We start from the raw sequence: 21686 nt of genomic DNA on the forward strand, positions 1-21686 counted from the left end.
GTATATGCTACCGAGTGCTAGAATCTGCTGTCAGATCTTGAAAGAGAATCACTGCTCTGCATCTTGAGCTGGAGGGGTATTTGTGTGGCTGGCTGAGAAAGGACAGCAATTACTGATGGCTTGGGGGTTGGAGAGGAGACAGAAAACTGGCAGAAAAGGAGTCAGCATGGTGGCAGACTCACCACCCAGGAATGATGGATTTTATAGAGGTCAGCCTGTGGCTGGACCCTCCCCTTTAGATGGAGCAGGCCAGGCAGCACCCACTCTTTCTCCCTATTCAGGTGAAAAATATAGCTGGTTATTGGCTATTTCTGCTCTATGCTAGCCAACCTGCTTGGTGGGGGGAGGGGCAGGGAGAGAGGAATTTTTCACTTACAGGTCCCTGTAAAACCAGTCTGGCACGCTCAGGACCTGACCAGTGCCAAACCAGAGAATTTGCTGGACCATGGGAGGTCAATATTGTCTAGCAGCATTACCAACAGTTTCACTGCTTACTGGTCTCTTAGACAGTTGGGGTAAATTAAAAATAAACAACAGCACAGAACATTGAGAGCCAGGATTGGTGGCTGTAAACAAACTTTATGGGACCACAGGAAATTTAGCCACACCCATGATTACTGGACTTCTGGCTAACTAAAATCATGCCGGATTACAGATGTTGCCAGATGGGAGAGTGCCAGATCACAGAGGTTCAACCAGTACTACCATATTGACCAGGTGCAGATAGTGTCTTTTGCACCTTCCTCACAGCAGGTTCAGGTGGGCTCTTTTCATGCATAATGTGATGGGTGGTAGGCCGCATGTCACAACTCATTATTTAAGTATATAACAGATGATCAGTGCAAATACTCCATAGAAGATGGCATCCTGTAATGGATAAATGGCTTGGGGAAAAGACTTGAGGAAAGGTGGTTGGTAATTGAATGAGTTGGGTGTAGTGTTGACTCCTACAATATGTGCTGCAGGGAGCTAATCCCCCAACATTATACTCACCCCTCCTCAGAGGAGGGTGGTTGATAAAGGTTCCAGCATTTGATTTGCTGGAGGAACCTGGATGAAAATGGGAGGCGGGAAGAGTTGATTTAAGCCCCCCTTGGACTGTAAGGTCCTGGCAATGCATCTGCTCGAGGCACGTGGATGGAAAAGTGAAGGAGCTAGTAAAAGCACTCCTTCAGTTAATTATCAGAGGAAAACAAAGGGCAGGTTACATGCACTGTACATTTTATCTACCAGGCAGTCCCAGATATCTAAATAAAGTTGTAGCCTGATTAAACCCATAACAAAGTGTCTCCTGTCCTTCTTTCAGCATAGCTAGATAATTGTAATTTCATGCAGGTATACGATACGCTACCATTATAAATGTTTGAATAAGCATCTTAAAACCCATTTCTTAAAACATATTAGAACAACCATCTGAATTAAAACTAATTGGAAGAAACGTATTATAAAAGGTGATTGTGTTGAATTCTATATTTTAAGATTTAATAAACAATAACCTGTTTCAAGTGATTTCTCAATGTTCTCAACTCCACTTCTAGACTCCTCAGGGTTAGCTCAAGCTGTTGTTTCTCCTCCATTTCTTTGCAGTACTGATCTTCTTTCTTTCTAAGCAGGTCTCTATTTTTCTCATACAGCATTTCTGTACTCATTCTCTTTTCTTCCTCTTGTTTCAAAGTAAACCTGGTATTTAACAACAATATTTTAAAACCAAAGACCTTGAACATCCTTGCTCCTATCATGAATTTTAACTGTTGATATTTCAGACACTTAAAAAATTTGGTAAAAAAAAAATCCACAATATGCAGCTTGAAAAACCAAACAGAAGAAACACATTTTAAAAATCTGCACCACCTTCAATTCCTATCTTGTGAGTCTGAAACTGATTTCTAAAACTGTCACCTCAAAGGTGTCAGCTGCACAAAAGTTTTGATGAAGACACATAACACATAAGCTCACTACTATATTAAACTTGCTAAATTAAATTATCACAATTTTTGGTTGTAAAGTTATAAAAAAAGACAAAGTTGTAAATATATTTCTTTACATAATCAACACTAAGCCTTACTTAAAATTCATTAACTATCTCCAGTGCAATAAGGGCCAAATTCTAAACCTGATAGAAAACTACTGAGAAAAAGGAAGGAATTCTCCTTGCCCCTTCCGGAAATGTTAATGTTGATTCTCCTGGCCCAAAATGTTAAGTCTTTCTAAGTACTAATATTGAACAAAGCATATTAAAACAGAACAATTAACTTAGATACAACACATGTGGCCAGATTCTCAACTAGCATGAATCGGGGGAGCTACAACAGTTTAGTGTAGCTGAAGATATTGCTCACAATCTAACTAAGTTAAAACTTGAAAACTATCTTAAACTAAATATCTTTATTGTGAACCTGTAATGTTCACCAGGAATTCACAATAGTAAATATAGGTAATACTACCAGTCAAGTAACTGGCTAAGGCAAAACTGATAAGATTTTAAACGAGACTTTTCTATGAATAAACTGACTGCATGCCTCACAAAAAGCAGAATGTTTTCTCCTCTGCAAATGGTTGCTTTAAAGTTGTGCTCAATATTTTTCCAATTATTTTTTAACTACTAAAATACAAACAGAGAGGTAGCATGTTAGTCTGTATTCTAACAAAACGAAACAGCAGAAATGTAGCACTTTAAAGACTAACAAAATGATTTATTTGGTGATGAGCTTTCGTGGGACAGACCCACTTCATCAGATCTATAGCATTTCCAGTACAGACTGACATCTATAAGCACAGAAGTCCCAAAAAATGTCCAGTAAAAACTGACAAATCAAGTACACAGGACAGAAAGGGAGGTGAGGGATGGGGGAAGTTAAGTGTCTTGCCTGAGATAATTATGAGCATCAAAGGTAGAGAAGCAGTCCTTTGTAATCTCTTCCACAACAGTGATTTAAAATGGATACCTGAGATAGCTGGTAACTAAACCATGTATACAGTATAATGTATAAACATTAGGAAGGCATAAGACTGTTAATACTTGTTCAGAATTTTTGTACACCTCTTTTTGTATAAAGCCAGCAAGCTTGACATCATGAGCTTTTTATCAGCATCCTTTCATAACGCAAATGTTCTTCCTATGTAAATACATAATACTCACTTGTGTTAAGCATTTCCTAAAACCTAAGACAAATATTCTTAAAAACTCCTGTCTTTTCTTCATTTGATGTTAATCACCAGATATTCTGGGTTGTGTGCACACATTTGCCAACAGTATGAGAGGCTCTGTCTACAATAGGTGATTAGGTTGAACTTAGGTGAGTTAGGTCAAATTTCTAAGGAATCAGTCAATATTACAGCATCCATTCCATCAACTTTAAGAGTTCTTAAGGTCAACGAAAGCACTGAGTGCAGCCAGCATCTCCCTGGTCCTCCACTGCAGTGTCTCACATTCGTATATTTGTCCTCCTCAGGCTGCTTAAGCTCTGCACATACTGCAATACAATCAGTGAGGTGCTCAGAATACTTGCCACAATGGTTCTAACATGTTTGGGTTCCATGCTAGCCTTTCAATGGCATCTGCACAGATATGAAAAATGGCATGAAAACACTTTTTGCCACTGCTTTCCAAAGGGAGGAGGACAAACCAAGTGCACTATGGGGTGCTGATGACACATACCCATAATCACCCCAGCACGTTTTTGTCACACTGGAGAAAAACCTCAAACGGCAGCAGAGCAGCAGAAACTGTGAAACAGGTACCCACAGTGCATTGCTGACAAAGTCCAAGCTGGCAACCCTAATGGGGATGCGTTCCATCAACTTCATGTGCAGACTGTGGACATGCACCCTTGTCTTTACAAAACTGGATGCTACAAAATTGACCTTACATTCAACCTGATTTCTTAGTGTATACATACCTTTAGGATGAGTAGATGAATTAGGAGAAATACCAATAATGTACTCTGTTCTTCCCTTTTTTTTGATGAAGATAATGAAGACCTTGGAATTGACATAGACTTCTCTGTTCTTCAATACCTAGATCTGAGGAATTCTTGGAAGTCAAATAATACACATCAACTATAAAAAGACTCTTCTTTGGGTCCAAAGATGGACCCAGAACCAGAGCACATGCTCAAGATCAGAACAGTATAGGTTCACTCCTATGGTCCTTGATGTTGAAGCTGGAACTGTAGAGGCTGTGTCAGAAATCAGATGGATCCAATAAAACTGACATAAGGGAACTTTCACTGCTAATTGTGCTTGTCTTCATCTTTGTTTTCTTCCTTGAAATTGACACAGATGGATAAGATTTCCAGTGGCCCATAAGGTTCTTCAGTTTGCTTAAGGAAATCACAGGACCAAGACTGGTACCTAAAACTGGAAAGAATGGCGTCCACTGGCTTCTAAGGAGGAGCAAGGATAAGCTAGTATGCCTCTCATTGAGAGTCCTTGGTGTGAAAGTCCAGCAGATGAAGTGTCCAGAATGACAGAGCCTATCTCCCAAGCATTTCAGGAATTGAATATGGGCATTTGATGCTAGGAAGAGAGCTGGGCTTGAAAGAAACAGGGCTAAGGGAGAAATCTAAATGTTTCCTCCCATGCATAACTTCTGTGATCTATTCAGTGGGGGCCAGCAATGTTTCCCCATTCTCTGCCTATGGTTTTCACTGAACAATGCTCAAGACACTAGGAACAGCAGAAAAGCCACATCTGGACAGACTGATGTGTTTCCTTTTTTGTCTGCAACAAGAAGTACTGTGGCACCTTATAGACTAACAGATATTTTGGAGCATAAGCGTTCATGGGCAAAGACCCGCTTCATCAGGTGCATGAGTAGGGGGGTGGTATCTGTTAGTCTAAAATATGTTTAGACTAGTCAAAATATGTTAGCCTATAAGGTGCCACAAGACTTCTTGTTGTTCTCGAAGCTACAGACTAACACAGCTACCTCTCTAATACTTTTTTGTCTGGTACATCTTAAAAAGGAACCGAGATGGCACCTATGCCCCCTTATAAAGCCTCATCCTCAGAATGGTTGGAAACACTGAAGAGACACCTAGCAAATGGTACATGAAGACTTGAACAGACACTGCTTTGAGAAAGTTTTACTATTAGGCTCCAAGACATAGTGAAATGCTGGTAAGCAGGAATAGAAGAACCATTCAAAAGAACCCTCAGTTTCCCATACTCTCTCCACCTCCTTTTGGTTTGTAACCATCCCAACTAAGACAAGGCTAATTTAAACAAGAAACTCTTTATTGCAGGAATCTGTCACATTATTTGCCTGTAAAGCACTATGGTCACATCTACATGAGAAGCTTCTGTCAACACAAGTTACTGTCAGAAGGGATTTCCCTGCAAAATTTCTGTTGACAGATGCGTCTACACCTAACAGCAGATCGAAAGATCAATCCGCTTTCTGACGGAGAGCAACCAGACTGCCTGGCCTTCACTTGACAGAACGGCTGACTGAAAGCTCTGCAAACAGGGCTGCCCAGTGATCTGGAAGCCCTGTCAGTTGACAAAAGAGCCCAGAGTGTCTACAAAGCTGTTTTGTTAACAGAACGCTGTCAAGAGAGGCATTACATCTGAATGGGAAGAGGTATAACGCTGCTGGCAGATGTGCCGAGTTTTGTTGACAAACTGACAACAAAGTGCATTTGCCATGTAGATGCTCCATGTTTTTTTTCCAGAAAAAGCCTGGTTTTGCCGGGAAAAGCCACTCATGTAGATGTGGTTCATATGTACTCATGGTCCTATATTTTTCAGAAGATTGAAAAACAACAGTATGGAACAAGTCTTGCTGTGAAAGTCTAGCAGAAGCCATAGTCTCTTTCATATAATTGGTTTGTTTATGGTTAGTGTGACTGAGATCACGAAAGGCTGAAACAGGAGGAGGAGTTCTCACCATGGCAATCAAGAAGAGGAAAACTAAGATTTACCTAAGTAAGAGTTAGCACAGAGCAGCAAAAGGGCAACGATGCACTTCACATCACTTCAGCTCCAAGTAAATCATTCTCTCATTTTCCACATTTTACCAATTTACTGAAAAAATATTTCATGGAAAATATCTGGCAAAACTTATCAGACAGTAAGTTTTTGACTGAAAAATTCTGAGCTCAATCTTGTAAAGTGATGAGAACTAGCCCAATCCCACAAAATACTTAAGAATGTGCTTAACACTTAAAAGCACGCTAAATGTCGCATTGACTTTAATTCCAGCATCCCTTTCACTGTTTGCATTCTGACAAAGTAACATGGTAAAATGCTGATTAGAATTTAAGATTCCATACTTGAGACTGCTGACATCGCTTTCCCATTCCATTTTTTGGTGATCCACCATGGATTTCAATTCTCTGGTCTCTTCCAACACTGCTTGTAGTTCTCTCTTTTCATTCTTCAGCTTTTTGACTTTTCCCAAGAGCTGTGTATGGCGGCCCTTCTCATGTTCTATTAACCGTTCATATCCATGAAATAAGTTCTGAATTTTCAAGAGTGTAATTGAATCTGCTTTGTGAAGAAAATCAACAAAGTAAAGATATGTGCAGATTTCAAATGGTAAGAAAATTAACATCACTTCACATTGTTTTAATTTTATATACTGTAGCTAGAAACAAATGTGAATGACTCAGCACTATGTAGTATCCAATGTAACTAATGCTTACATAATACTTAGTTGAAGATTTCTTTTGTATCTCTGCAGAAGAAAAATATTTTCTAATACTTCTGTTCACTGCAGAATTTAAATAAACTATCATTTACATTAAAACTGCAATGTTAAAACTGTTTTTATTTCATAATGCAAAGTACTAACCTGTTTATAGATACATACTAGCCGTGTCTACACGTGCACGCTACTTCGAAGTAGCGGCACTAACTTCGAAATAGCGCCCGTCGCGGCTACACGTGTTGGGCGCTATTTCGATGGTAACATCGACGTTAGGCGGCGAGACGTCGAAGTCGCTAACCCCATGAGGGGATGGGAGTAGCGCCCTACTTCAAAGTTGAACGTCGAAGTAGGGCACGTGTAGACGATCCGTGTCCCGCAACATCGAAATAGCGGGGTCCGCCATGGTGGCCTTCAGCTGAGGGGTTGAGAGACGCGCGCTCTCCAGCCCCTGCGGGGCTCTATGGTCACCGTGTGCAGCAGCCCATAGCCCAGGGCTTCTGGCTGCTGCTGCGGCAGCTGGGGATCCATGCTGCATGCACAGGGTCTGCAACCAGTTGTCGGCTCTGTGGATCTTGTGTTGTTTAGTGCAACTGTGTCTGGGAGGGGCCCTTTAAGGGAGCGGCTTGCTGTTGAGTCTGCCCTGTGACCCTGTCTGCAGCTGTGCCTGGCACCCTTATTTCGATGTGTGCTACTTTGGCGTGTAGATGTTCCCTCGCAGCGCCTATTTCGATGTGGTGCTGCGCAACGTCGATGTTGAATGTCGACGTTGCCAGCCCTGGAGGACGTGTAGACGTTATTCATCGAAATAGCCTATTTCGATGTCGCTATATCGAAATAAGCTACTTCGATGTAGGCTTCATGTGTAGACGTAGCTACTGTGTGTGTTTGCATAAAACATTCTACCCCTTCAGTGACTGTGAATGCATGCTTGAAGATACTACAAAATGCATGCTTGTACAGGGGGGAGATTTTCAAAGTAATTCAGAGGAACTGGGCACCTAACTGTATTTAATGTCTTTGAGAATCTTCTTTTTTAATATCTAATAGAGAAATTTCTGTGACATGTTAAGCAGTCATTGCTTGATGTAATAAAGAGACTGTAAAGACTATACAGCAAAGCTATATGACTTCTGTGCAAATTGGAGGCAGATACTAAGTTTGGTTTCTGCTTTCCATGACAAAGGTATTACTAAGGCTATGTATGCAGTATTGGGGTAGAACAAAGGAGTCATCTGCTGCTGCAAACCTGGATACCATGTTCTATTTAAGTGACAATGCTAAAGGTGTCTGGCTGTTGCTTGTACACTGCACAAATAATGGGGAGAAAAGCAAAATATGTAGCTAAAGCTCCAAATATCTTTAGAGAATGGGAAGAAGCTCCTGTGGCATGTCTCTACAGATGTGTCTACACTGCAATTAAAACCCCAAAGTTGGCACATGGCAGCTAATTCAGCCTTGTAGATTGTGGGGTAACAGGCTGTTTAATTATGGGGTTGACAGTCAGGCTTGGGCTGGAGCCCAGACTCTAGGACCCTGCAAGATAAGAGGGACCCAGAGCTCAGCCTGAGCCAAAGAGCTACAGTGGAATTAAACACTGGAACATCTACACTGGAATTAGCTTGAGTCTTGTGAGCTTGAGTCAGCAGGCACAAGCCAGCTGGAGGTTTCTAACCGCAGTGTAGTTATACCCTTAACACCTGTGCTTGAGATTTTCCCTCTTTCTGTTCTGTGGCTGGCTCTAGGACTTCTAGAGATTCTTTGGAAGGTGGAATAGACCTTTCTACCCAGTCTACGAGTAGGGCCCTGCAAATTCACAGCCATGCAAAATCTGGTGTCCTATGGCAAAATCTGGTGTCCTATGGCAAAATCTGGACTCTGTATAGCATAGAGTAAACGCACATAAGAGTTCACAGGTGAGACTAGCATTTCTCAAATTGGGGTCCTGACCTAAAAGACGATTGCAGGGGGATCACAAAATTATTTTAGGAGAGTGAGGGTATCACCACTCTTACTTCTATGCTGCCTTCAGAGCTGGACAAACGTAGAGTGGTAGTTGTAATGTTGGCCATGCGCCCAGCTCTCAAAGCAGCATCCTGCCAGCAACACCACAGAAGTAATAGCGGCAATACCATACCCATGTTGTCCTTACTTCTGTACTGCTCTTTCAAGCTGAGTGGCAGCTTCTGTCTAACAGCCCTGTTCTATAGGCAGCCCTGCAGAAGTAACAGAGAGAAAGCCATGCTAGTCTAATTAAAAAAGCAGCAAAGTAGCACTTTACTACTAGTAGTGCTATTTTACTGCTCTTCTGTCCTGCAGAAGTTAGGGTGACAATAACATGCCATCCTTATTTCTGCGCTGCTGGTTGTGGTAGCTCTGCATTTGGAACTGGATTCCTGGCCAGTGGCTGCCACTCTCCAGCTGCCCAGCTCTGAAAGCAATGCTGCTTCTGCTAGGTGAACAGAAGTAAGGGTTAACAATGCCACAAACCCCATATGATAACTTTGTGATTCCCACACAACTCCTTTTTGGGTCAGGTGCCTATAATTCCAACACTATGACATTTCAGATATTAATGTTGCCTGGAGAATTGAAATCTCTGGTTTTCAGCTGTTATTGAACTTTGACTCTTTTACCTTTGCCATCCAGACTAAGCTGTTCTATAAGCAACATGGCATCTCTAAAGGTTGCAGCAGGCAACTCAAAGTCCTCTGTAGCTGTATCAGAAGACTGGGTTAATTCATCAAAATCATCTGGAACATCCATTGTTTTGCCAATCTGTAAACAAAACATAATTTCATGAGTGAAAATATTGCAAGTGAACAAAAATAGGGCTACTATACTCAACTATTTCTCACACATTGTGGTCTCAAACGTCATAGGCTATAAAAACTCTTCACAGAACGTATAATGATTCACATATCTGTTGAAACACCATGCCAATTTATGAGTGCTTAATATTTAAAGCAATATTTTTGTACGTTGAACAATTTTACAGTACCTTGCTCTTTTCATCTACTGTTTTGGCTCCAGGTCTACAAAACAAAAATAAAATATTGGTGTTGAAAAACAGATATTAAGACAGAAGTAAAATTGTACAATTGTTCTGAAAATACTGCTTTAGCAAATGCGTCTTCTTTTAAGGTCAATTTTGCAGGACATGTGAACAAGGGCTCAGATGCTCAGTGGCTAGTTCTCCGAAACCATTTCCTCAAAGTGCAGCAGCAGTGAAAAGAAAAAGCTAATAGATTTTAGGAACCATTAGAAAAGGGATAGATAAGAGAGAAAATATCACAATGCCACTATCTAAATCCAATGCAAACCAACACCTTCAACACAGCATGTGGTTCTCATCTGCCCATTTCAAAAGAGATATTTTACAATTGCAAGAAGCAGAGAAACAGGAAACAAAAATTATTAGAGACAGGAAAAAGCTTCCACATGAGGAAATACAGAAGACTGGGACTACTCAGCTTCGAAAAGAGATGACTGAGGGAGGAAGTATATAAAAATCACTAGCACAGGTTCCTGGCATTGCTCGGGTCTCCTTAATTACGTTTTTTTTAATAAAAATGAAACATGCTTTGTTTAAGTGACTGTTTTGCAACAGGGTTATTTTTATGAAGTTAATATATATTTCAGATTTCTTTAAGAGACTTAAAATTTTTCCCTTTAACAGTTTTCAGTAAAATTTTTAAATGAGAATTCAATTAAGTATTTTTTTCATCCCTACAAACTATTATCATTCACTAAACTTTAAGGAAAAAAATGGCTATAGTCAATATGGGTTGCAATTATATTCTATTCTAGTTTTCAACCCTGAAGCACGATTTGACTGTGCTAAAACAGAGCACTACTCCAAATTTCCCTTTTTCACTCTTCTGTGAGATTTATTGAGACACAATCCTATTGCAGATTCATCCTATTTTACAAGCTCATTTTCACTCAGTTTGTCAGCATTTCCTCAGTATGTCAGTTTTGAAGACTGTATGATTTGGTGGTTCTGTCTCTTTTCTGTTTGGTTTTATGAGAAGCAATCCCATTGCAGGCACATCCTGTTTTCCTGGAAATATCAAACCCTTATGTTTCTTTAAGTAATGATAAGAGGAAGCCGTTTACCAAATTTGGCCATCTTATCTCTTACCACCTAGAAGTTTTCAAACATAGGCACTGATTACCTTAGCTGCTAAAAGCAACATTCCAATTTTCTCCATTTTACCTCTTTTCTGTAAGGTTAATCTTACTGCAGGTTCATCCTATTTTTCTTGCTTATCTCGTTTCAGTGCCAAGGGTGAATAACAAATTTATAACAGGTAACTTTTATAGTATTGCATCTCATGACAGGATGCTCCCTCAGGGCAGGCTTTTGGCAGGGGGCAGGGTTGTGATACAACAGTACTTGTAAGAAATTTAACTCTAGGGTGGAGTGCAGAATCTCAAGACAGGTGGTTGGGGAGTATCAGGGTGTATCTGTGGTCGGGGGGCAGGGGCTCAGGAGTCAGGGTAGACAGTGAGGAGAAGCTCAGGGCAGGGGTCTGTGTGTGCGGGAAGGGTGGAGGTGCAAAGCCCCCCCTCAGATTTGTATCAAGGTAATTTGCTCTTCCCCTTTCTGTCCCTCTCCAGTCAGAGCAAGGAATGCAGCAAACTGTGCACTTTTGCTCCCTGAAAGTGATGAAGGAGAACAGCTAGCAACATCCCTGTGTAAATCTAGGGGGGGGAGCTTCAGCCCCCACTCTGTCCTCCCTAAAGGGCACCTGCAGATCGGAGGCTTGGGCAGTCTCAGACAGGAGGGGAAGGGACACTCCCAGCCAGGCCCTTTCATCTGCATAGAAATAGTCTTTTTCCTGTTTGGTTTTATGAGACAATCCCATTCCAGGCACATCCCATTTTCCTGGACACAATCAAACCCTTAGATTGTTGAAAGTCATGATAAAAGAAAGCTGTATACCAAATTTGGTGGTCCTAGCTCTTAAATACACTAAGAGGACTCTCTAAAACAGTGCTTTTAAGTGTTTTTGAGACCACGGAACACGAAACAATAATCTATACAATTATAAAAGGAGAGCTGTCTGTCCCACTGTTTAATGGAATGTAGTTGGAGTTCAGCTCTACCCCTCCTCCCACTTAGGCAGCAAAGGAAGGAGCTGGAGGGCAGGTGTGGGACCAGAACCTCCCCTGACAAAGCCCCTGCAGCAGCATGGGGCTGGAGCTGGAGCCCCCCGGCGCCTTCACCATGGTGTGAGGCTATGGCCAGAGCTCTCCAGGAGCTCCCCTCCATGGCACAGGGCCGAAGCTGGAGCCCAGCCATGAGGGTCCCTGCAGCACAAGCCCCCGCCACGGCACATGGCAGGAGCCACGGCACAGGGCTAGGGCTGGGGCTGGAACCCCTCTGGAACTCAGTTCACAGCATGGGGCTGAGGCCCCCCTCTATGGCACAGGGCTGAGGCCAGAGCTCTACAGCAGCGGCCCCTGCAGCACTAGCCTCCACATGGGCCTGAGACTGGAGCCCTCTTGGGACTCCCTTCACATTGCAGAGTTGGAACGAGAGCCCTCTGCAGTGCAAGGCTGGGGCCAGAGCTTCCCGGAGCCCCTTCTCTGGCATGGGGCTGGAGCACTGCATGGGTATGGAGATGGAGCCCCCATCATGAAGTGCTGTAGAACCTGCCACAGGTTGGTTTAATCTCCCTCTCCCCCATAGGCAGGAGCAGGGTGGGGGACGGAGGTTCTGGGCAGAAGGGGATGTAGGGGCAGAGTGGTCTGAGCAGAATGAGGGTGCAAGAGTGGGCTAGGTGAAGGGAGAACACTTATCTCCTCGCAGAATTTTCACTGTGCCCTTCCCCAGCCAGTGGTGGCCCCCTGCCCTGGGCTGGCAGCAGCTCTGCACCCCAGACAACTGGGAGCTCTCTGCCCAGGGCCACCAGCAACTCCTGTGCAAATGAGTAATTTGGCTTTGCCACCACAAAGGGTCAGGTCCTGCTAGTATTCAGACAAAAAAAAAAAGCCTCAAAAACAAACAGCAACATATACAACAAAAACAAACACAAGTAATTTAATCTGGTATCATAGAAATGAAGAAGTAACATTGTGGCTATGTCTACACTAGCACACTACGTCGAACTAGCCATTTTGAAGTAAGAACATCGAAATAGGCTACCTCGACGCGTATCGTCTACACGTCCTCCAGGGCTGGTGCTGTTGACATTCCATGAAGTAGTGACAGGGAACATTGAAAGGAGCCGCCCCGGAAGGAGCGTCCACACACACAAGCGCTCCCCGTCAAAATAAGGGGCCAGCAAAGCCCCAAGCCACTCCCTTAAAGGGCCCCTCCCAGACACACTTGCCCTGTACAGCACGAGATCCATAGAGCCGACAACCGGTTGCAGACCCTGTGCACGCAGCATGGACCCCCAGCTGCAGCAGAAGCAGCAGCCAGAAGCCCTGGGCTAAGGGGTGCTGCACGCGGTGAACATAGAGCCCCGCAGGGGCTGGACAGAGCGTCTCTCAACCCCTCAGCTCATGGCTGCCATGAACACCCCTCTATTTCAAAGTAGCAGGACGCGGATCATCTACACACGCCCTACTTCAACATTGAACGTCAAAGTAGGGTGCTATTCCCATCTTTGGATGGGAATAGTGATTTTGACGTCTCACTGTCTAACGTCTATTTCAAAACCGAAATAGCACATGGTGCGTGTAGACGCGATGCGTGCTATTTCGACGTTGTGCCAGCTACTTCAAAGTAGCTGGCTAGTGTAGACGCACCCTGTATCTGGTTTTAATAACAGCAAATATATATCACCAGAGTACTCCTCCAAATGCCCATGGCACACTGGTGAGTTGTTCATGGGACACCAGTGTTCCACAGAACACAGTTTAAAAAACACTGTTCTAAATGACATTAACAATGTAAGCTCCAGGAATTTTTATGTTGTGTTCCTTCAAGTTTCAATGGTGTACGTGTGACCCAACATATCAGATCAACTTACATTGAGGACTGACTGTACTGGGGTGTTTAAATGTACTGAATGAGGTACACTAAATGCCCTCAATAAAGCTGACAATAAAAATACAAAAGTTTCACAGCACACTATTAAGCTGAGACTACACTAACAAGTACATTCAGAAAAGCTGGTCCTCTTTCAAAACAGCGTGCGGAGCATCTACCCACAAAATGTGCTCTTCCAAAAGAAAATTAAAAAAACGCAATGCTGCGTTCGAAAGCACTCCTCTGGTCCTGTATTAGGAAGAGCACCCTCTTTCAAAAGGCTTTTTCAAAAGAAAATGCGTGTAGATGCTCCACGGGCCACTCTTTCAAAAGAACAGTCCTCCATGGCACCGGTCAGCTGGGTCACGGAGATGCCCTGGCAGGCATCAGCAGGGCTCTATGGTATCTACATGGGCCCGTCCTTAAAGCCACACAGACCCAGAAACCCCATGGCAGGAAGCTGAGAGTGAGCTGGCTGCACCACAGGCACGAACTCCTGCAGCACACCTCATGGCCACCCTGACAACAGTGACCAGCAAGGGCCAGCAGCTAGTCACCCCAGGAGCCCCTCAGAGCCCTTACAGGGTGGGGTGGGCAGTGGAATGTGTGGGAGCACGAGCACCTGGTGGCCAGGCCTGACTCGCAAGGCAGAATGACCATACACTCCATCTTGGAATGCTATCATACAACAGCGGGAAGGTCTGAAGTCAGGCCAGGAGAAAGAAATCAGAAATTTGACAAGTAGTTGGAGAGTCCCTAAAAAGAACATCCTGACAAGCAGATAGCAAGCCCCCAAAGAGAACAGCTGGGGCTAGTAGCTGGAAGCCCCCCAAAGAGAACATCTTGGTTGTACAACATCAGAGGGTCCCAGGGGAGGTTCAGAAAAAGACCAAGGACAGAGGAAATCTTGTAACATGTTCCGACAGGCCGGGAGGATAGAAAGCCCAAATTAGGTAACAAACGCTTTAATTGGCCAGGTATCGAACCCTCAAGTAAGAAACAGTATAAAAGGTGATTTAGCAGGAATAAGGGTGTGGGTTCCTGGACACAAGGCGGAGGCTAGCAACTTCCAGTCCAGACAGCAGACCCTGGCCTGATCACCCGGACGTCACCACCACAAAAGGTCCCAACCAAGCCGTATCTCTGACTTGAAGGGCCGCTGTAACGTAGTTGTTGGTGAGATGTGGGAGCACTGGATGTTATTGGTAAGTCACATGTAATTATATACAGCTATATGTAACCTAGTGTTTAGCCTATGCCAAATAAATAACTATATATATATAACAAGTGTTAAGTAATTGTAGTTATGAATAAATCACTATCGGTAAATACCACTAGCTGGTCTAGCTGGGGCTGTATAGAGAATTATTGGGACTTAGAACAGCCACAGGGCATTGTTGTGTTCACAATCGGAGTGTTATTGTTCCTGGTACTCATAATACTGTGGAAACTTAGGTTTTAAAGTAGATACGCTGAATCATATATTGCTGCTACCCTATATAAGGCTGCTATAAAGGTGGGGTGGTCGGTCCCGGGCCACCCGACTCACCCCGCTGTACCACACCCCACACGCACCCACGGGACCCGGAGTAGGTCGGCACATCGTCAGAATGTTGCCACCTTTGCCTGCTTATCCGAAGGACTGGCCACCCGGAGATAACCTGCCTGCACCCATGACCAGGTGAGGAGCAAAGTTAAGGAGCTCCAGCTCCAGGACAAAGCCAGCTGCTAAGGGGCAGGGCCTATGACCTGCCCCTACTACAGCGAGCTCTGCAGACTGCTGGGGACAGAGGGAGAGCTCCCTGCCACCCACCATCCTGGATGCTAAGGCAGATAAGCCACATCTTGAGGATGAGGAGCCGGAACCCCAGGGCTGCCCCCCACAGCTGGAGCCAGAACCCATCAGCAAGTGGTCGAGCAAGGAAGGGGACCTCGTTATTGACCTGCCCTTCAGGTCTTCCAGCTGTGCCACAGCCAGCCAGGCATCGGTGGACCTCAGCAAGGGACCCTCCAATAAATACCCTGCAGGACGCACACTCCAGCCTGCAGGGCACCACATCCACCAGCAGGTCTCCCACATGTCTAGTGGACCTAAGCCAGACACATCCTGAGTGGCCATGGCCCCGGCACACCATGGTGGGCAGCCACAACAATCAGCACCTGGCCCCACAGACAGCACCACATGCCATACATGTGGGGACAGGGTGGGTGGGGCTGGACCATGCCCAGGAACTGCCCCACATGGGCGGGAACCCCTCAGAACTCACGATACTCTATGGCTACCGAGCCATTGGACGGGAGCATGGGGGTGTTGCTTCATCCTTAAAGGCGGGGGGCTTGGCTCTCAAGGAGCTAGTGCTGTCCATCTCTCCCTTTCTATCCATACAGCTGTAGTGTTGGAAGGCCAGGAGAGTCCCCTCCCCTCCATCATCCTGGACAGCCCATCAGAGGCAGCAGAGAGGGCCCATATATGCCCACCAACAGCACCATGGTGGGCTTGAGGCTGGAGACCATGGCGGTGATTGGGGGGGGATGGTTGTGCCGGCCACTGCCAGGCCAAGATGGCAGAGTGGCGCATCCGCTTGGAGGAGACTGACCTTGCATGGTGACGGATGGCCTGGGAGGAGCTAATGGCCAACCACTGGGACATTATGCTTCATCCCCCCGTCCCTCCCCCAGTTGTCCCCCTGCTGCCCTCCCCAACTGAGCCCAACCGCTATGAAGCCCTCCCATGGCCCTACCTCCCCATAAATCCTGCCCTATACCACCCGTCAGGGATCCCAAAACCAGGGAGTGGGGAGGGGGAATTAGAACATAAGAATAGCCATACTGGGTCAGACCGTAGGCCCATCAAGCCAAGCATCCTGTCTTCCAACAGTGGCCAATGCCAGGTGTCTCAGAAGCAATGAACAAAAAAGGTAATCATCAAGTGATCAATTGCCTGTTGCCCATTTCCAGCCTCTTGCAAAGAGAGGCTACAGACACTGTTCTTGCCCATCGTGGCTAATAGCTATTGATAGACCTATCCCCCATGAATTTATCTAGCTCTTTTCTAAACTTTACTATAGTCTTAGCCTTCACGACATTCTCTGGCAAGAAGTTCCACAGGTTAACTGTGTGTTGTGTGAAAAAAAATACTTCCCTATTGTTTGTTTTAAACTTGCTGCCTATTAATTTCATTTGGCAACCCCTAGTTCTTGTGTCCTGAGAAGGTGTAAATAATTCCTTACCTATTTTCTCCACGCCAGTCATGATTTTATATACCTCTATCATATCCCTCTTTAAGCATCTTTTTTCCAAACTAAAAAGACCTGGTCTTATAAACCTCTCCTCAATATGGCAGATGCTCCAGACTCCTAACCATTTGTTGTTGCCCTCCTCTGAACCTTTTCCAATTCCAATATATCTTTTTTGAGATGGGGCGACCATACCTGTAAACACTATTCCATATGTGAACATACCATAGATTTATATAAAGGTAATATGACATTTTCTGTCTTATTATCTGTTCCTTTCTTAATGATTCCCAACATTTTGTTAGTTTTTTTGACTGCTGCTGCACACTGAGTGGATGTTTTCAGAGAGCTATACACAATGACTCCAAGATCTTTCTTGAGTGGTAACAGCTAAGTCAGACCCCAACACTTTATAGGTATAGTTGGGACTATGTTTTCCAAAGTGCATTACTTTGCATTTATCAACACTGAATTTCATCTACCATTTTGTTGCCCAATAACCAAATTTATTAAGACCCTTTTGCAGCCCTTCACAGTCTGCCTGGGACTTAACTATTTGGAGTAGTATTACGTCATCTGCAAATTTTGCCACCTCACTATTTATCCCTTTTTCCAGATTATTTATAAATACGTTGAATAGGACGGGTCTCAGCACAGACCCCTGGGGGACATCACTACTTACCTCTCTCCATCCTGAAAACTGACCATTTATTCCTACCCTTTGTTTCCAATCTTTTAATTGGTTAGAAATCCAAGAGAGGACCTTCCCTCTTATCCCATGAGAGTTAACTTTTTTTAAGAGCCTTTGGTGAGGGACCTTGTCAAAGGCTTTCTGAAAATCTAAGTACACTACATCCACAGAATCCGTCCATCCACATGCTTGTTGACCCTTTCAAAAATTTCTAATAGAGTGGTGAGGCACAACTTCCCTTTACAAAAGCCATGTTGAATCTACCCCAACAAATTATGTTCATCAGTGTGTCTGACAGTTCGGTTCTGTACTAGATTTTCAACCAGTTTGCCTGGTACTGAAGTCAAACTGATTGGCCTGTAGTTACCAGGATCACTTCTGGAGACCTTTTTAAAGATTGGCGTCACATTAGCTATCCTCCAGTCAACTGTAACAGATGCTGATCTAAATTACAGGTTGCACACTACAGTTATTCGTTCTGTAATTTCACTTTTGAGTTCCTTCAGAACTCTTGGGTGAATACCATCTGGCCCGTGTGACTTATTACTGTTTCGTTTATCAATTTGTTTCAACTCCTCTTCTAATGACACCTCAATTTGAGACAGTTCATCAGATTTGTTACCTGAAAAGAACTGTACAGGTTTGGGAATCTCCCTCACATCCTCAGCCATGAAGAGTGATGCAAAGAAATCACTCAGTTTGTCTGCAATTGCCTTACCATTCTTGAGTGCTCCTTTAGTATCTCAATCATTCCAGGGACGACAGGGCTCATGGCTGTCTGCTCCCACCCTGGACTGATAACCTCCTCCCATCCCCCAGGTTGAGATCCCCCCAATTCCCCAGCTGCCCATGTACAGAGTTTGCCCCTGTTTCCCTCTGTATATAATTCAACATGGAGATTACATTGTTGGGTAAACAGTTTATTTTTACACCATCCCTGTGTTCCATACTCATGGTGGGTGGATGGTGAGGGGTGTATGTGTGAGTGAGGGGGCTCAGTGAGAGGTGAGGGATGCATGAGTGTGGGGGGCCTGTGAGGGATGGCTGCAGGTGGGGGTCACTAAGGCCCATGGGAAAAGGTCTCCTGGAGGCCTTCCCTGACGTGGACCTCTTCTCGCTGTGCCTGGTGGCTTGAGGCAGTGACTGGATGCTCGTACCCAGGGCCAGACTCGGTTGTCCACTCCTGCATGAAGGCCTTGTCCTTGCCCTCCATTATATCCTGGAGGACACTGGAGGTGCCCATCGCTTGGGGGACATTGTGCAAGCTGACCTCCAGGTGCTTGAGGAAGCACCCCCACTGGCCCTCCAGGCATTGCACGCTCAATTGAGGTGGCTTTTGAATGCCTACTGGGTGGGGTCTGGGTAGCCTGGGTAGAGTCATATCAGCCAGGGATGTAAGGGGTAGGCAGTGTCTGCCACCATGCATGGGGGCATGCTGACGCCCTGGACCTGGAACCCCCACGGAGGGATGTATGTCCTGGCCTCCATGCAGAGGAAGAGTCCAGCATTCCATGTACACACTTCTGTGTCCAGCCTGCCCACCCCACATACATCATAGAATCCTAGGGCTGGAAGGGACCTCTGGAGGTCATCTAGTTCAGCCCCTTGCCTCAAGCTAGATCAACCCCAACTAAACCATCTCAGTCATGACCATGTCAAGCCAGGACTTAAGAACCTCTGAGAATGGAGATTCTAGCACCTCTTTCAGTAACACATTCCAGTGCTTCACCACATTCCTGGTGAAATATTTTTTTTACTAATATCCAAACTACACCTCTACCTCCGTAACTTTAAACCACTGCTCCTTGTTCTGCCATCTGTCACCATTGAGAACACCCTCCATCCACTTTAGAGCCCCCTTTCAGGAAGCTGAAGGCTATCATCAAATCACCCCTGAGTCGTCTTTTTTGCAAACTAAATAAGCCCAAACCTCACAGGCTCTATTCATAGGTCATGTGCTCCAGACCCTTAATCATTTTCATTGCCCTCTGCTGAATCCTCTCCAATGTGTCCACATTCTATACTGGGGGTCACAGAACTGAATACAATACTCCAGATGTAGCCTCATCAGTGCCCAGTAGAGGGGAATAATAACTTCTCTGGATCTGCTGGAAATGCTTCTCCTAATGCATCCCAATATGCCATTAACCTTCTTGGCTACAAAGGCACACTGTTGACTCATATCCAGCCTCTCACCCACTGTAATCCCCAGGTCCTTTTCTGCTGCACTACTACTTAGCCAGTCAGTCTCCAGCCTGTAACAGTGCTTGTGATTCTTCCATCCCAAGTGCAGGACTCTGCACTTCTTTGTTGAACCTTATCAAGTTTCTTTTGGCCCAATCCTCCAATTTATCTAGGTCACTCTGGACCCTACCCCTATCCTCCAATATTATCTACTTGACTCCCTAGCTTAGTGTCATCTGCAAATTTGCTGAGGCTGCAATTCATCCCCTCATCCAAGTCCTTAATAAAGATGTTGAACAGTAGTGGCCCTAGAACCGATCATTGGAGCACTCTACTTGAAATTGACTGCCAACCACATATTGAATCATTGACCACTGGCTGTTGGGCCCGTCCATCAAGCCAGCTGTCTATCCATCTTACAGTCCCTGTATCCAACCCATACTACTTTAACTTATGGGCAAGAACGTTGTGGGAGACCATATCAAAAGCTTTGCTAAATTCAAAGTATATCACATCCACTGACTTCCCCACGTCCATACAGCCAGTTACCTCATCAAAGAAACTAATCAGATTGGTCAGGCATGACCTGCCTTTGGTGAACCCATGCTGACTACTCTTGATCACCTTCCCCTCTTCCAGGCACTCCAAAATGGATTCCTTGAGGATTCCTTCCATGATTTTTCTGTGACAGAGGTAAGGCTGACTGGTCTATAGTTCCCTGGATTGTCCTCCTTTCCTTTTTGAAAGATGGGCACTACATTTGCCTTTTTTCAAGCATCCAAGACCTCTCCCGATCTCCACGAGTTTTCAAAGATACTAGCCAAAGGCTCTGCAATGACATCTGCCATTTCCCTCAGTACCCTTGGATGCATTAAATCCGGACCCATGGATTTGTGCTTTTGTAGATGCCCATGAAGCAGCCTTTGCTGTCCATGAGCACCTGAAGCACTACCAAGTGGTAGCCCTTTCAGTTCATATAGCTGCCAGTGCCATGTTCCGGGGCATGGGTGAGGATGTGCATCCTGTCCAGGGTACCAAAGCAGCGTGGAAAGCCGAGCATAGTGAATCTCATGACAGTCGCATCCACATCCGCCACACAGATGACGCTGTGGAAGAGCATCTTGTAGGCAGTGCAGATGACCTGCATGGGAGTGAGGGGGTGATGGGGTGAGCCTGGCCCCCACCCCCATGACTGCTCCCAGCCCCACTTTCCCCATGCCCTCTGCCGGTTCCCCTCCCCCATGTCACAAGCTGCCAAGGGTCCCCCTTGCCCTAGAGCCCCCTCCACCTTCCTGTGGCAGCTGTGTGACCCATGCATGCCTCACCTTCATGAGGGAGCCCTGATGGTGGCCTTGCACACCCCAAATTGGTGCCCTATGGACCAGAAGCCATCCAGGATGGCCAGCTTCCAAACGGCGATGGCAATGCTCTTTTCAAGGGAGAGGGTGAGCCACATGAGGGTGTCCTTGTGTCCCAGGGCGGGTGCGAGCCAGTGACAGAGCTTTTGGAAGGTCCACTTGCTCATGTGGAAATACTGGACCCATCTGGCATTGTCCCAGTCCCACATCACTAGCTGCTCCCACCAGTCTGTGCTGCTGGGGTAGCTCTAGATGCACCAGGGCACTTGGGGTGGTGATGGCAAGATCCCAGGTTGGGGGCTCACCCCAAGGAGGTGGTGAAGGGCAGCTGCAACCACATTGGCCAGGTGACCAACCAAGGTGCTCATGATTGCCAGCTCCAGAAGCTGCTATTCAGAATCCATTGAGTGTGGGCAGCCATCGGATCCAGGCACGGGAACTGTGGTGCATGTGGCAGCTCTGCAGGTGTCAGCATTTACAGAGGGGCAGTGTTTGGGAGAGGCCCTTTAAGAGAGCGGCTGGCTGCAAGCCCCAGAAGGGCTTGTCTGCCATGCAACCCCAGCCGCTGCATTTCCTGCTCTGC

The 21686-nt window shown here is 45.4% G+C and overlaps 1 protein-coding gene across 8 annotated transcripts in view; it reads right to left on the bottom strand.

Annotated features, from left to right (window-relative positions):
- ANKRD26 (ankyrin repeat domain containing 26) overlaps positions 1-21686 on the bottom strand; it is a 161797-nt gene that overhangs the window by 71214 nt on the left and 68897 nt on the right. For 7 of the 8 annotated variants that reach the window (XM_075015007.1, XM_075014997.1, XM_075015014.1 and 4 more), the window contains 4 exons: positions 9651-9684; positions 9286-9427; positions 6276-6492; positions 1497-1680 (listed from right to left, as the gene is read on the bottom strand). In XM_075015007.1, coding sequence (XP_074871108.1) covers positions 1497-1680; positions 6276-6492; positions 9286-9427; positions 9651-9684 — 577 coding nt within the window. The remainder of the gene's footprint in view (positions 1-1496; positions 1681-6275; positions 6493-9285; positions 9428-9650; positions 9685-21686) is intronic. The other variant, XM_075014981.1, reaches the window with a different exon arrangement.

This window comes from Carettochelys insculpta, chromosome 1 (assembly GCF_033958435.1).
Source record: "Carettochelys insculpta isolate YL-2023 chromosome 1, ASM3395843v1, whole genome shotgun sequence".
NCBI lineage: Eukaryota > Metazoa > Chordata > Testudines > Carettochelyidae > Carettochelys > Carettochelys insculpta.